The sequence below is a fragment of the Musa acuminata genome, chromosome BXJ2-10 (genome assembly GCF_036884655.1).
Source record: "Musa acuminata AAA Group cultivar baxijiao chromosome BXJ2-10, Cavendish_Baxijiao_AAA, whole genome shotgun sequence".
Lineage (NCBI taxonomy): Eukaryota > Viridiplantae > Streptophyta > Magnoliopsida > Zingiberales > Musaceae > Musa > Musa acuminata.
In genome coordinates, this window is record NC_088347.1 from 28,184,799 (window position 1) to 28,198,738 (window position 13,940).

The 13,940-nt window shown below is 36.7% G+C and overlaps 2 protein-coding genes and 1 non-coding gene across 5 annotated transcripts; 2 read left to right on the plus strand and 1 right to left on the minus strand.

The window, feature by feature from the left end:
• The first annotated feature begins 1,016 nt into the window (after positions 1-1,016).
• LOC103968388 (O-fucosyltransferase 9-like) lies at positions 1,017-8,939 on the plus strand. The gene is made up of 10 exons (XM_009381577.3): positions 1,017-1,570; positions 2,601-2,673; positions 2,837-2,904; positions 3,550-3,638; positions 5,628-5,825; positions 6,517-6,721; positions 6,807-6,974; positions 7,705-7,872; positions 8,262-8,449; positions 8,635-8,939. Exons 1-10 carry the CDS (start codon positions 1,253-1,255, stop codon positions 8,768-8,770), a joined length of 1,611 nt encoding a protein of 536 aa, XP_009379852.2. The 5' UTR covers positions 1,017-1,252; the 3' UTR covers positions 8,771-8,939.
• On the minus strand, positions 3,690-3,763 carry TRNAN-GUU (transfer RNA asparagine (anticodon GUU)). Its single transcript has one exon. It is a non-coding gene; the product is annotated as a tRNA-Asn (tRNA).
• A 534-nt stretch (positions 8,940-9,473) lies between the features above and the next one.
• On the plus strand, positions 9,474-13,215 carry LOC103968387 (zinc finger transcription factor YY1). Of its 3 annotated transcripts, none has more exons than XM_009381574.3 (6): positions 9,474-9,726; positions 9,934-9,992; positions 10,536-10,735; positions 11,294-11,383; positions 11,624-11,716; positions 12,487-13,215. In XM_009381574.3, exons 1-6 carry the CDS (start codon positions 9,635-9,637, stop codon positions 13,009-13,011), a joined length of 1,059 nt encoding a protein of 352 aa, XP_009379849.2. In that variant the 5' UTR covers positions 9,474-9,634; the 3' UTR covers positions 13,012-13,215. The 3 variants fall into 3 exon arrangements, with proteins under 3 accessions (XP_009379849.2, XP_009379851.2, XP_009379848.2); XM_009381573.3 differs by having other exon boundaries at positions 9,475-9,726; positions 11,573-11,716; XM_009381576.3 differs by lacking the exon at positions 11,294-11,383 and having other exon boundaries at positions 11,573-11,716.
• Positions 13,216-13,940: the final 725 nt, after the last annotated feature.

Genomic DNA, 13,940 nt, shown 5'->3' on the forward strand with positions numbered 1-13,940 from the left:
GTGGAAGACATGTTTGCTGCTGTAAGTGCAAGTACGTGATGCACAGGCACTGTACCCTTCCATTATACTTTGTTGACAGAGAATAATAGTAGCCAATGGCACGAGAACCATTAAATGATCTCAAATCATACACCAATGATCATTACAGATACTTCACATGATCAAAGTTCATTCTGCATGTCCAAATCACGCAGCCTCAGTTGTCTGATTCCAACCTACCGGTGGTTGTGCTCCTGCATGAAAGGTTTCTATCAACTTTCTGAAGGTTGATTTATCATGTCCATATGATTCATTGGAAATACAATCTGTAACGAATTTTTCTTTTTCATATCCTTACAAAATTAAAATAATTTTATTTTTTTAATCATATATATTATTATTATTTTTGACCAATCAAAACTTAATTAATTAATTTAAATCATGTTTGTCCTCGTTCAAAAATTATTCCAAGTTTCTTATGTTGTTTTCATTACAAAATACTATATTTCTATTCACAATATCATAATTACGAGAGTTGAAACAAATTAGAATTCTCAATTCTCTACCATGTCTAGGAGATAGAATATTTTTATAAAAAAAAAAAATTATAATGATCTTGATCCTCATTCACAAATATATTATCATGTAGTCCAGTAAATTTTTTTAAATTCTTTTTATCATCGTATCTTTTTATATATATTTTTTATTAATTTAATATTTACTCTTATCGGTCAATAAAATACTTAGTTATTCAAAGATACACTTTAAAAGAAAGAATATTCTCCATGTATATATTCATTTTGAATGAGACGAAAAACTTTTACATCATATTAATGAGAAAAATTATATATATATCTTCATAATCTAAAAGGTTTAACTATTAGTTAAAACTATAATTTACATTGCGATGCTTAAAACATGAAGATTATTCGAAGTACTAAATATATTTATATGTTTCTTACTCAAATTAATTAGTCCAAAAACAAAGATAGATAGTGAGAAAGAAATAGGATGAGGAATGAAGGAAGACGCCACCCTCACCATAAAGCCTCTTCCTTTCTTTAGTTATATTTGAAGCTTCGCATGCCTTCCGAGGGCGCCCCTTCAGAGCCCCGTGTCTCTCAGTTCTTTACCTCGATTCGAGTTCCGATGGCAGGCATCGAAGCCCCACTCTGCCCTTCGAATTAATTCGCTTCATATCATCCTTAAATTCGCCCTTCTGGCGGTGGAGGGAGCCATCGTCAGATCTGGGAGGTGCCGGCGCTGACGAACAATGCGCGGTCGGAGCTGGCTCGTCAACGAAGGCGGCGGGGGGACCGGGAAGGGCGGGACCTCCCCGATTGTCGGGAGGGTCGTGCATGGTGCGGCGGCCGCGGCGTTACGGTGGAGAGTGGCCCTGCTGCTGGTTCCGCTCGTTTACGTGGCCCTGATGCTGGTGCTCGTCGGGTGGTGGAACCTTGAGGCCATGCCGGCCCGGGTCGGTGTTGCCATCCTCAAGAGGGCGCCGCCACCCGGGTCGGTGTACCGAAGCCCGCAGGTATTCCGGAAGCTATGGCCTTTCATGCAGTCGGACTTCAACCACTCCAATGCGGTAGTTACCTAATGTCCGTTTCTTTGGTTGTTTCTCGTCTGATTTCCTCTGTTTTCGGCAATGTCGTTGCCAAGGTTTACCTTTGTTGTTTCTTCATTCAAGAATAGGTAAAGCACAATTACACTGATTAAAGCAATTAAGGATTGTTTAAAATTCTATATTTTTCTATGACGAAAAATGATTGTAGAAATCCTTTTGGGTGTAGACTAATTAGTTCCAGAATGCTATAACAATCATTTACATGCATTTCTTGCATTTGGTGTTTAGTGGAAAATGTACTGTTTTAAGGAAAATCTTTCGTTGAAAGAATAACATTGAAGTATAGTCAGACAAATTCAGCAGGCTTGAAGGTAGCATGTTTTATTTTAGTGAAGTTATAGGGCTGCAAGCAACAAAGGTATCGCATCATAGTTTCCGCTTCCAATCCATGATAAGTTTCTTTGGCTCTCAAAATTAGTAAGAATTCTAACTGAAAATGGAGCACAAATCATTTAGTTTGGGGCCACCAAATAAGTCAATCAGTTGCCCTAAAGGCTTGGGATGCTATCAAAAGACAAGAATCTTAGACATAAATAAAAGAAAAAAAGGACAAGAGAAGAAATTGTATTTTATTTTGTGAAACTGCTGTTAGAACCTTTCCAATGGGGTCTTAAATAATACTAGTTAAAGCTAACACAATAGAAGAAAGGTTAGATACCTAAACATCTTATGATTTTCAACAACTTTTTTGCTTAGTTTCTTATGGGATCCCAGATAATTCATTGTTTTGCATAACTGATACTATTTGGCTTTAACTGCAGTTCGATATTACTTGATAGGACCTATGGAAATATTACCCTGAATGTTTGCTTGAACACTTAAAAAATTGATAAAAAAATCTGTTCTAATCTTTTTTGGCAATGCGTTAAGGTTTATTTTCTCTCCGGTGCATTTTGAATGCATCTAATTAATTTGTTTTAAGATTGTGTCTATAGTTCTGCTCTTATGCTCCCTGTATTCTGTCGTGATAATTTGGTGTATAATCATGCAGTTGATGATGGCATGGCATCAGAAAACAACTCAAAGGTGGAAACCTTGTTTAAGGAAGAGATTATTACAGGCAGGTTAGGGCTTCAAATCTTTTTCAGAAAAAAAAAAGATTGATCTACAAAAAGAATTTCAAGACAACTTGTAATCCCTGTCTTAATCAAGTTTGCAAACATGCTGATAATATTTTAAGTTGTAGATTTTGTTCCCTACATATTAATTGCTTATATTTCATCTTAGAATTGTCTCCTTCAAATGGTTTTCTCATAATTGAAGCAAACGGAGGTCTGAATCAGCAGCGTTTATCTGTAAGTTACAATGTAAAATAGTTTTGTCTTTGGAAGCTTGTAGCTTGAAAACAAATACATTTTGAATTATCCCCTGTTAAGAAAATATTTGTATCCAGTGACACAAACATGGTTCTTGAAGTAAAAACCTCCATTGCAAGAGCATTTGGAGCCCTTGCCTGGTTCATCCATATATCATTATGTACCCAAAAATTGTCATGAAATGAGATATGCTAGATTGTGCCAGAGGTCTGAGCAACTTTTATGGGTATCCAACTTGTTATTGCATTGCCTTTAGATATCTTCGTCCATGTGATGGCCATTCATAGTCATCAGCCTATCTGTTGCCTTACTCTTATTACTGAATGCATGTTATTGACATGTTTGCTCCAACACATCGGACAAACATGCCTAGTGCATGCTGTTGTTTCAAAATGTAGATAAGTTCCATGCCTAGTGCAGTACCACTGATGCATGCAGATCAGTGGTAAGATATTTGGAACAAATACACATCCAATATTCTCCTGTGTAGCTTAAGATTTGGCCATACAACTACTTGATGCCTTTACTGATCTCTCTCTCTTTCCCTCTCACTTTATTTTTCTTAAGTAATTAGCACACATGTATGTTCATTATGTAACGTTTTCTGAACACTCCATGATACAGATATCTGATGCGGTTGCTGTGGCAGGCATACTAAATGCAACACTTGTAATTCCAATATTTCATTTCAACAGTGTTTGGCGCGATTCAAGGTGATAAAGTTGCCATAAAATATTTTATCACAATAGAGAAAAAATATATTACGCTAGAAAGAGGGCTTGAACCTCCGACCTTGTGGTTAACAGCCACACGCTCTAACCAACTGAGCTATTCCAGCTTCATAATTTATATTTTGTTATTTTATTTTTGTCTATAATAATTTATATTAGAATTCATGAGTATACTTTCTGTGTAAATTGGTAGCCTGAGAATCTTCCAGCAACTTTCTTTTTAGTGGGTGAGTACAAGGATAAAACGTATGAAATTTTAGATGTTAAAAACATTCAGTATTATGTCATCTTGATGATTATTTAATATTATCTAGCCTATCATAGTAGTTATGGCAGCTTGGTTTCTGCCATCTTATGATGCTAAATATTTCATGCTGTTTCCAGAGTTTCATATTTTCTTTAATGTCAATTAGACTTCTAGTTGGCTTAGATAAAAAAAATTGGTAACTTGCACAATTTGCCAAGTGTATGCTGACATAAGAAACAATTTCTAGTGCCTTCTCAAGCAATATTTTGGTTTAGTACCTAGGTATAAATATGCAGCATTCTTTGAACAAACGGTCTTTAGATAGAAAGGATTAACCATAAACAGTTGTGATCAAGCATGTTGTTTATATTGTGTTATATATCCATAATATTCATATGCAGTTAATTTTTGTTAGCTTTTGTTTGTGTTCCTTGGGTATCATAATTGGACTAGGGAAAACCATTTAATGATATTGGTAGCACTCATTGTTCTGAAAACACGAGAATTTGCCTTGCACTGCTTAGATCTTTAGCAACAATAAGACCAGTTTTATCATTCCTTGTGGGTTCTCCCTATCCTCACAAGGTAGCAAAATTAAGTTGGGTTTGTATAATTCTCAAATTATTTATATAATCCTTTTTTGCTGAAAGTTCTTTATCTTGTTTCATATGTGAACCTATAAGAAAAGCTTTGAGCTATAATTCTATCAGGAGGCCTGATGCTTTGTTGTCTATCATCTCAAAATCAATCATGGGCTCCAAGTTGAAGATCCACTCCATTAAACATTATGTGTGATTTTAAAATTCTAAAAATGAAAATCATGATTGTTAAAGAAACCTGACATATACATCAAATTAAGAGAAAAACAAACAACTTTAGTGATATATATATATATATATATATATATATATATATATATATATATATATTTGTTCAATAACAGAGAAGTATAAAAAATATGTATTTTTATATATATTTTTTTAAATAAACGTCAACCATTTTGATAATTAACTAACACATTTTTAATTATAGTTTGATATGTGAATGCTGTTTTACTCCATTTCACAATAATTTCATGAACACGCTAAATACATCAAGATCTCAAGAATTCTTATTTCCTGATAATTTGGATGTCATTTATCATGTTCAGCAAATCTAGCAGTTGGACTAGAGCCTTTATAATCGAGTTTGAGGAGATAGCAATGTGACCCCATTATTTAGAACCCAAAATTTTGGTTTTAATATTTCACTGACACTGAATTTGAAAATGATATTTTCTATTCATTTATTTTCTTCTTCTTTGACAAAAGGGCTGGTTGATGCTACTCTCTTTGAAGTGCAACATTGCAATTTGTCACATTATTGTAATTATTTGCAAATGATCTATCTTTGTTCTATATGCATTGATCTATATGGGTAAAATCTTATAAGAGCAACAATAAGCTTCTTTTGCTTAAATTCATTCTATTAGACTCTATGGTGAGCTTTAAGACACGAAAATAACCTCCCTAAACACCACATTGGTGCGAGCTTATTCATGAGTCTGTTATTTCTATGTGTATTGAATTCTTATAGTGTTTGTCTTTGAAGCTTTTATCATTTATTTTCAGATATTTCTTTTGCAATGTCAAGTTGAATATGACCATAGTTCCATGTTTTTTTTCCTGTAAATTGATAATAATTAATGGCACTTGTTTTTCTTTTATTTGTCTGAACACTTTCAGCCAGTTTAAGGACATATTTGATGAAGAATACTTTATAGAGACACTCAAAAATCATGTAAGAGTGGTCAAAGAACTTCCACTGGATATATTGCAGCGATTTGACAATAATATCAGCAATATTCTTAATATGAGAACTAAGGCCTTGTCATCAAAGGCTTACTATCTACAGAAGGTTCTGCCAAAACTATTAGAAAATGGGTATGTGCTTTTCCTGTAGACTCTATATTTGTACTTTGTTGCCTGGTTTTGTTTATCTCCTAAGATTGTTATCATCGTGATGCATCGACTTTATAGTAGCATTTTATGATAAGTTCTTTGCAAAGGATGTAATCTATGTAAGTTATAGACCTTATCAAAATTTGTGATTAGCTGTTATCCTTTGACAAAATTTTACAAATTATGTTCAGTATTAATACTAGTTTGGGTAGTTTTTTCTTGATCAATTTAATGAATGGTTGTTTCATGTATGGTGTTATGGAGCCAATCTTGGTCTAGCCTGACTTGTTTGAACTCGCATGTCTCAACCCTAATCCTATTTATTGTCATGCTTGGATCATTACAAAATTAGACAAGCATCGACAACCATAATTTTTTTCTGGGCCAATAACAAGCCTAAATCATGTAGTTCTACAAACAATATTCTTTAATATGGTTGCTTGATTTGAAATAAAGCACAAATAGTTTCAAGATTTAGATTTTCATCTTTGTTTCAAACTTGCGTATATTAATTTTGTAAAAAATAATTTTTTAATGCAAGCAATTGGGAACATCGTGCTAACAGTGTACCAGCATGGCTCGGCATTCAACTTCATGTCGTTTCTTCTGATTTAGATGTTGGAACATTGTTCCACGTTTTATGATTTGGCATCCCTTTGTGTATGCTGTGCAGGGCCGTACGTATAGCACCTTTCTCTTACAGGTTGGCTCATTCAGTTCCATCCAGCATCCAGCGCCTGAGATGTTTGACAAATTATGAAGCATTGCGCTTTTCTCCACCAATAAGAACTCTTGCAGAAAGAATGGTTGATAGAATGGTAAAGAACAGCTCATCAAATGGAGGGAAGTACATCTCAGTGCATCTTCGGTTTGAAAAGGTGCTTATTAGTCCTGTAATGCATTTGAGTTGTTCATATTTTTTCACCACAAAGGTGTAAAAAGATGTGGTCTTTTATATTCCAGGATATGGTAGCCTTTTCTTGCTGTACTTATGATGGTGGTCAGCAAGAGAAAACTGAAATGGATAAAGCTCGTGAAAGGGGCTGGAGAGGAAAGTTCAACAAGCCTGGTCGAGTAATAAGCCCAGAGGCTAACAGAAGGAATGGAAAATGCCCTTTAACGCCATTAGAGGTTCCACAACAACTTGATCTTAGTGAGACTACAAAGTGATATGCCTGTGATCAGGATATGTTTCATAAATTTCAGTTCGTTGTATGTTTGGTTGATTCTTATTCTAGGAATTTATTGTTTGTTGCTTTTGCAGTAAGCTTCTACTAGTAGAGATTTTATTTATGTAAATTGGTATCTTTTCCTGGATGAAGTTTTAGGTTATTATTTTATATCCAATCTCTTGAGCGTACATCTTGTTAGGTTGACCTGGAGCGTTTAACTGTACCATAAAATCAAGATCCTTTCATCTATGCAACCTTACTATAAGAAATTAAAAATTTCTGTAAATCTGAAAATTTTGCTTCCACTATGGATATTCATTACTATTAAGGTTTATATGCCTAATTGTGATGGATAAAGTAATAACATATAATCAATCTAACTTGAAGCAGAAAATATACTTTCAAGGGGTTTTGCTTTTAATTCATTGGATATTATGAGTTTGAGTTGTTGACATTGCTATGAGTTTGAGTTGTTCTCCCACATGTAAATGCAAGTGCTAGAGAAAGGTTTTGTGATACAGACCCAGTGTCTTATGTTCTGGTTGTGTTTTGACGTGCCGTGCCATCTTGAAAGATAGGTCATAGTTTAATTATGCCTTCACTAAGGGTTACTTTTTGTTTTCTTATCTGATTTCTTGATATCTATAAAATTAATTACTGGACTACAAACGAACAATTTGTTTTTGCAGGTGGGAATGATGATTCGAGGCATGGGTTTTGGTAATACCACAACAATCTATGTCGCCTCTGGAAAGATATATAATGCACAAAAGTACATGGCTCCACTTCGTCAGCTGTTTCCCCTTTTAGAGACCAAGGAAACTCTAGCCTCAGCAGATGAACTTGCACCTTTTAAGGTATTTTTCTTGTTCAGAATCTTTTTTAAAAATTCTCAGATCCAGAAACAGCAATTATATCTTTCTTATTTTTGTTGTATTATCCATATTTCCTCTATGACTTTGCAATATTTCTTTGGACATTGACAGAATTTCACCGTCCATTTAACTTAAGAGTTGTAGAATACGAATCACTTCTCCTACTCTTAGCTGTATTATTCTAGATTACTATGCCAGAGAAAATCTCTCGTTGCTAAAATCTCTAGTTCGATCAACCAGTTCTTTGAACTATGACTTGCATGAGACTATATCTTCATCTTGCTAGACTGTTTGTTATTTGATGGTTTGCTTTCCTGAAAGGACTTGAACTTCATCTTAGTAATGAATTCTTAGTTCTTTACCTCCCGCAGGGACACTCATCACGGTTGGCAGCATTGGATTACACTGTTTGTGCTAACAGTGAAGTATTCGTCACAACTCAAGGAGGAAACTTCCCTCACTTTTTAATGGGACATAGGCGATACTTCAATGGACACTCTAAGACAATTAAACCTGACAAGAGAAAGTTGGTGTTATCCTTTGACAACCCAAATATTAGGTAAATTCTCATCACTCTTGGTACAATTGTTTGATAACAATCATCTTTAAGAGAACCAGAGTGTTGTGTAGAGGTTATCGAAGCAGTATGTTTATCTGAACAACAACCATAATCAGCAATCGATGATCTTTACATTTCAATCAGCCTGGAAATTATGCTATCCATTTTGTGGTTATCAATTGCAGATGGGACAGATTCAAGCATCACATGCAGGAAATTTTCCGTCATAGCGACTTGAAGGGCGTCGGTTTGCGAAAACGTGATGCATCCTTGTACTCTTTTCCGATGCCCGATTGCATGTGTCAACAAGCAGAAGCGTAAGTTTATCGACACTGTAAATTGTTTGTCAAACTAGGTCAGGCTAACTGAGAAGGACAAGTCTAATTTCTTCAACATCCTTGCAAATAGTCTTGCAATGTCACTCCATCAATTGTAATTGTTATTCGTTCATTCTTTTTTCAGTTTGTATGTAAAAGAGAAAAGCTCTCTAATGTTTGTTGTTTCTGCACCAAAAGAATAGCCTAAGATTTGGGTTTTCTTTCTAAGCTCTTATTACAAGCTCTAGTCATTTAAGCCTGTCTACAATTTGTGTTTTTGGGGGTATTTTGAGCTTCTACCCATTGTTATCTAATTATTAGTTCATGTCATGTACTTTTGTAGCTGGATGGATTGTGGTGATTGCTGAGGTGACATATACGGTAAGCGAATCAATTAAATGTCATTTGAATGTAACATAGAACATGTGATTCAATTCGATCAGACCCAAACACTGGTCCAATTCGATCAACATATATTATCTAATTGCATGCGAATTGAACCCTAATTCCTCCCCCACTTATGACATGCTCAACATAGCTGCCCATAATGTGCATGATATAGTCACATAGGCAAGCGTATAGCAATAACATACGTGAGGTGGGACCCCCTTGTGCGAGCCACTTGCGGGACTCACTGATCTCTGCCAATGGTCAATTGCCACGTCATCGGACAATTCCAACTGTGACTAGCGAGCGATATCTTCAATCGCGAGATCACTAGTGCTACCTTCGGAGGGAGCTATTTTTCCGGCCAGTGGGAGAAGAGACTCTGCTGTTCCTCCTCGGATTGGCTCTTCTCCCTCTCTCCCGCTTCCTCCTCTTCCATGCTTTATTTTTATTCGGTCTCCCATTGGTGACTGTCCAGGGGATGGAGTTCCCGATGGATCACTACCCCGCGGCGGAGAAGCGGCCCGCTGCGAGGGATCGCCGGACCACCGCCGTCCGATGGTTCAAGGAATGGTGCGCCCGCCGCCCCCCGTTCCCCTCTTTGACGATCTCGTGCTTTGTTTGTCTTGATTCGGCTTTAGAATGGGTTTCTTGTTGTTGCGTGCACTCGGGTGGCCCGAGTTAGGGCTACGCTCTTCTTATTGGCTTGAGGCGGGAACAATTATGAGATGACGTGACTGATTTTGGCCGTCGATTCGCTTTCTTCGGTTCTTGATTCAGGGTTCCGCAGGACGTGGTTGCGACGGGAGGGAAGTGCCTCCTTCTGAAGTGGGTTACTGGTACGTCTCCGTTACTGTTGGTGATTTGACTTTGGAAGCAGGAGTCTTGAGATCTTTCCTGTTTCTTTTTCTGATGCACCATTCTTTTACTACGTATCTTGAAATTGTGTTCACGTAACAGTTGTAGCTTCTTCTGTTTGAGATGTTCTTTCGTTTGATCCATGTTTATTTGATCAAGAACAGTTCATGATCATGTAAAATATATTATGTCAAATGAACCTTTTCTCGAATCCTTTTTTCTTGCTTACTGTAATACATGGTGTTGATAGTTCAATGGTCTGAACATATAAGATGTGCCAAGAAACGAGTTAAAGTGTTGTATGGCAGGAGTGTTGAATTTTATCTGCATTGTCTTTTAGTCTATCGTTGCAAGTCCGTTATCTTAATATATGGCTATAAGGATAGTTTTTCCTTATTTCAATGCATAATCTAAAGATAATGCAGCTTGACTTTGATAATATAATATTGCGTGATTTTTTCTAATGCTCTCCTTTCATGTTACCCGACCATTATGTAATTGGGCATTTCTCATGTTTTAATTAGAGGACAAGTTAAAAGCCCTGAAAGAGAAGTCTAAGGAAACAGAATCAGAAGATCAGAAACCTGAACCAGCTACAGAAGTTCTTTTTCTCTGCAGCTACGAAGGTTGTGGAAAAACTTTCATCGATGCAGGGGCTTTGAAGAAACATGCTCACATCCATGGAGAGAAGCAACATGTTTGTCAATATGAAGGATGTGGGAAGGTGATATACCTCATTGTTAATAACATTTTACTTTGCACACCTTACAATGTTTCATGATCTGCAACCCCAGAAGTTTCTGTTGTCAACCTTCTCTTGTTGACTTTTTAAATCTGAATAAACAGTTGCTCTTAACAATGGTGTTGTTATCTCTCAACCATATCCCGTTGAATATCTGAGTCTCGGTTAACTGGTCACCAGCTGTTGACAATGTTATTATCTGACTTCCAGTAGCTTAAGAACTAAATTCCCGATGATGTCATAAATAGGTATTAGATATTTTTGTTTAGCTTATGTCAAATTTGTCTAGATAGATTGCACAGGTGGTCAAAAATTATATAAGCCATCTTATCCTCCATAGATATCGGATTCACAATGCATTTTATTTTATCTTCTGTTAGTTGTTACTAGCATGTTCATTCACTTGTAGCACACTTGTCATTAGTTTCCTTTACAATCAATCAGTTAGGTTCATGTATCAGGAGTATTCATGTGTTATGTGTATCAATGCCCTCGCCCATCATGTTTCTCTCCTTTCTAAGGTTACCCTGTATATTGCAGAAATTTTTAGACAGTTCAAAGTTGAAGAGGCATTATCTTATTCATACAGGTGAAAGAGATTTCATATGTCCTTATGAAGGCTGTGGTAAGGTGATTATCCTATCCTCTGTCAGTAAATTTATGCCATCAATATGAAGTTTTCATCTTTTAAACATGGTTGTGCACTTGCTGGTTCTCACATGTACTACTTCTCTGTCATACTATTTGTTGCCTTGTCGGTTTTATAATCGTCATGCTAATTTTCTAGTGAGTGATGACTTGCAATTATTTGAATTTCAGGCCTTCTCATTGGATTTTAACTTAAGGGCACATATGAAAACACATTCGCAGGATAATTATCATGTTTGTCCTTACCCAGAATGCGGGAAGAGATATATAAATGAGAGCAAGCTAAGAACCCATGTAAAGACACATCATGAAAAGGTAGTCATTTCTAGCTAACTTTGAATTTTATTCTTGTGCTTCGTATTCTGGTGCTTATAAGTAATTCTCTTTGGCGCATTGATCTGTTGCAGTTTGTTAATATTTTGTGTCTAAGCTAGTTCAGCACAACTGTCATAATTATGAAAGAGTTACTTTGTTGATCTTAACGGCCAGCCACAACTGTCATAATTCTGAAGTATGACCTTAACGGCCGGTGTTAATTTATTGATCTGTTAATATTTTGAGCCATGTTTGTGGAGTAGAGAGACCTAAAACTTGCTGATGGTGTGAGTCTCGTCTGTGCACTGGGCCAAGCATTACTAGTAAGGCATGAATTGTAAAAGTAATACCCCAACACTTCAAAGGAAAATAAAGTTACATGTAATAATTAGAAAACACAAAGTTGGAAAGGTGAAACTTGAGTTCCATGTGAAATAAAGTTGCAAAAATTGAGGATAATCCAAGCTTTAGTGCACAAGTAGATTTGAGCAAACATGTCACTGCATTTTACTTATCCCTGATCAGGCCACTCAGATGCCATTTCCATTGCCCCTGACACTTGTCCAAGATATCAGTGAGACAAGGCCCATCGAGTTTCATATTACAATATATTTGAGATATTTTATATCCACTAGCAAAACATTATTTCTAAATTTCAAGTCAAAGATGGTCAAATTGAACATTTAATAATTGATGCTACTTGCAAAATCTGTTTTGCTTGGTCACCAAAGGCTCTATACTAAGGCTTGAATGTTTCTTAAACTCTACAGAGTACAATGGTTGATATGGTGAAGCATGCTACGCCGGTAGAGAAGCCACATACTACCAAGGCAACCGCAGCTGCTTATGGTTCTGCTTCTGCTGAGCGCCCTTATGCCTGTCCATATGAAGGTTGTGAGAAAGCTTACATTCATGAGTACAAATTGAACCTCCATCTGAGAAAGGAACATCCTGGCCATAATTCCGAAGAAAATGGTAAACCTGCTCCAGTTGTTGGCCATGGTTTGGAGGAAGCCAGTGATCAGGAAGTGTACATCACAAAAGGTGGCATCGGCAAGAACTCAAAACGAAGCAAGCCCAATGTGGCACCGCAGATGCCACGTGCTAAAATCACAAACCGCAAAGGAAATTTGGTTCCTACAAATATGCCTAGTGTCAAGAAGCAATGGGTGAGCAAAGAGATGTACGAGGAAGATAGTGAGGAAACAGAAGAAGAAGATCGGGACAATGCCGAAGAGGATGGGTGGAGGTATCAGGCAAATGGGGATGATGAGGAGACAGAGGAGGAAGAATGAGTGCAAATGTTGGCTGGGCACGAGCAAGTTTCTGGCCTTTGATGCAGATGCTATGTTGTTCTATATTGTTTGCTATGTTGTGCTATATCGTTTTGAACAACAACATTAGTGTTGATATTAGCACTAGTGTTTATTTTTTCTTTTTTCCTTTTACGTGAATCTACAACACTAGCGTTTTGAACAACAAATTTGGTTTCTGGGTAATTTTCAAGGATGTGATAAAAGATGATCTGAAAATTGCCCCTGGGATCTCCTCAGTACCTTCCTCCTGATCCTCCCAAGTATTGGTAACTTGTACATGACAAACAACAGTAGCATTTAGCAGTATGCTGGATATACATGTCGAGGCAAGCATACAATGGACTTTCTTGCATTGCCGTCCGATTTTGGTGGAAGCCTGCCAAGTCAAAAATCTGCCTCATGGTGGCACTTGATCCTGTCGCCACCGCAAGTAATGAATGCTTCAAGGAAACAGTGAATGACGAACTGATTGCATGGTGGTGCCGTTTTTATTATGTGAACTTAGAATCTGAAGCGAAGACGGTGGTCTATGCATGCTGTGGAAACTCGAAACATCCGAGGAAAAAACTGTCGTCTGCTTGGCTTTGTCTTCACAGCCTGCTGTAGTCCACTTACCGAGGTTCGGAAGTACAATTTATTCTAATCGTATCTTCCAACCACACCTCGTGAGTGGCTTCTGTTAACCTTTTTTTGCCTACTAATTGTTTTATTCTTTTCCGCTCGGGAAACAATGTCCAGCGTTCAACGAGTTTGTCAAAGTGTCACACTCGTTCACTGGCAAAATGGCTCATTCTTTTGACCATAAATTGTTTAGAAAGCTCAGCAACTGTCCTTTATATATATATATATATATATGCTAACAAAGTCTGTTAGAGAAGTAAATCTACTGCTTGTTCTTGGCTGTTCCA

Excerpts from the sequence above, each read along its gene's own strand:
- LOC103968388 (XM_009381577.3), top strand. The coding sequence starts at position 1,253 with ATGCGCGGTCGGAGCTGGCTCGTCAACGAAGGCGGCGGGGGGACCGGG. Across the intron at positions 2,674-2,836 it reads GAAGAGATTATTACAGGCAG|AATTGTCTCCTTCAAATGGT; the intron begins GTTAGGGCTTCA and ends ATTTCATCTTAG. Across the intron at positions 6,722-6,806 it reads TGCATCTTCGGTTTGAAAAG|GATATGGTAGCCTTTTCTTG; the intron begins GTGCTTATTAGT and ends TTTATATTCCAG.
- LOC103968387 (XM_009381573.3), top strand. The coding sequence starts at position 9,635 with ATGGAGTTCCCGATGGATCACTACCCCGCGGCGGAGAAGCGGCCCGCT. Across the intron at positions 9,993-10,535 it reads CCTTCTGAAGTGGGTTACTG|AGGACAAGTTAAAAGCCCTG; the intron begins GTACGTCTCCGT and ends TGTTTTAATTAG. Across the intron at positions 11,384-11,572 it reads CTTATGAAGGCTGTGGTAAG|GCCTTCTCATTGGATTTTAA; the intron begins GTGATTATCCTA and ends TTTGAATTTCAG.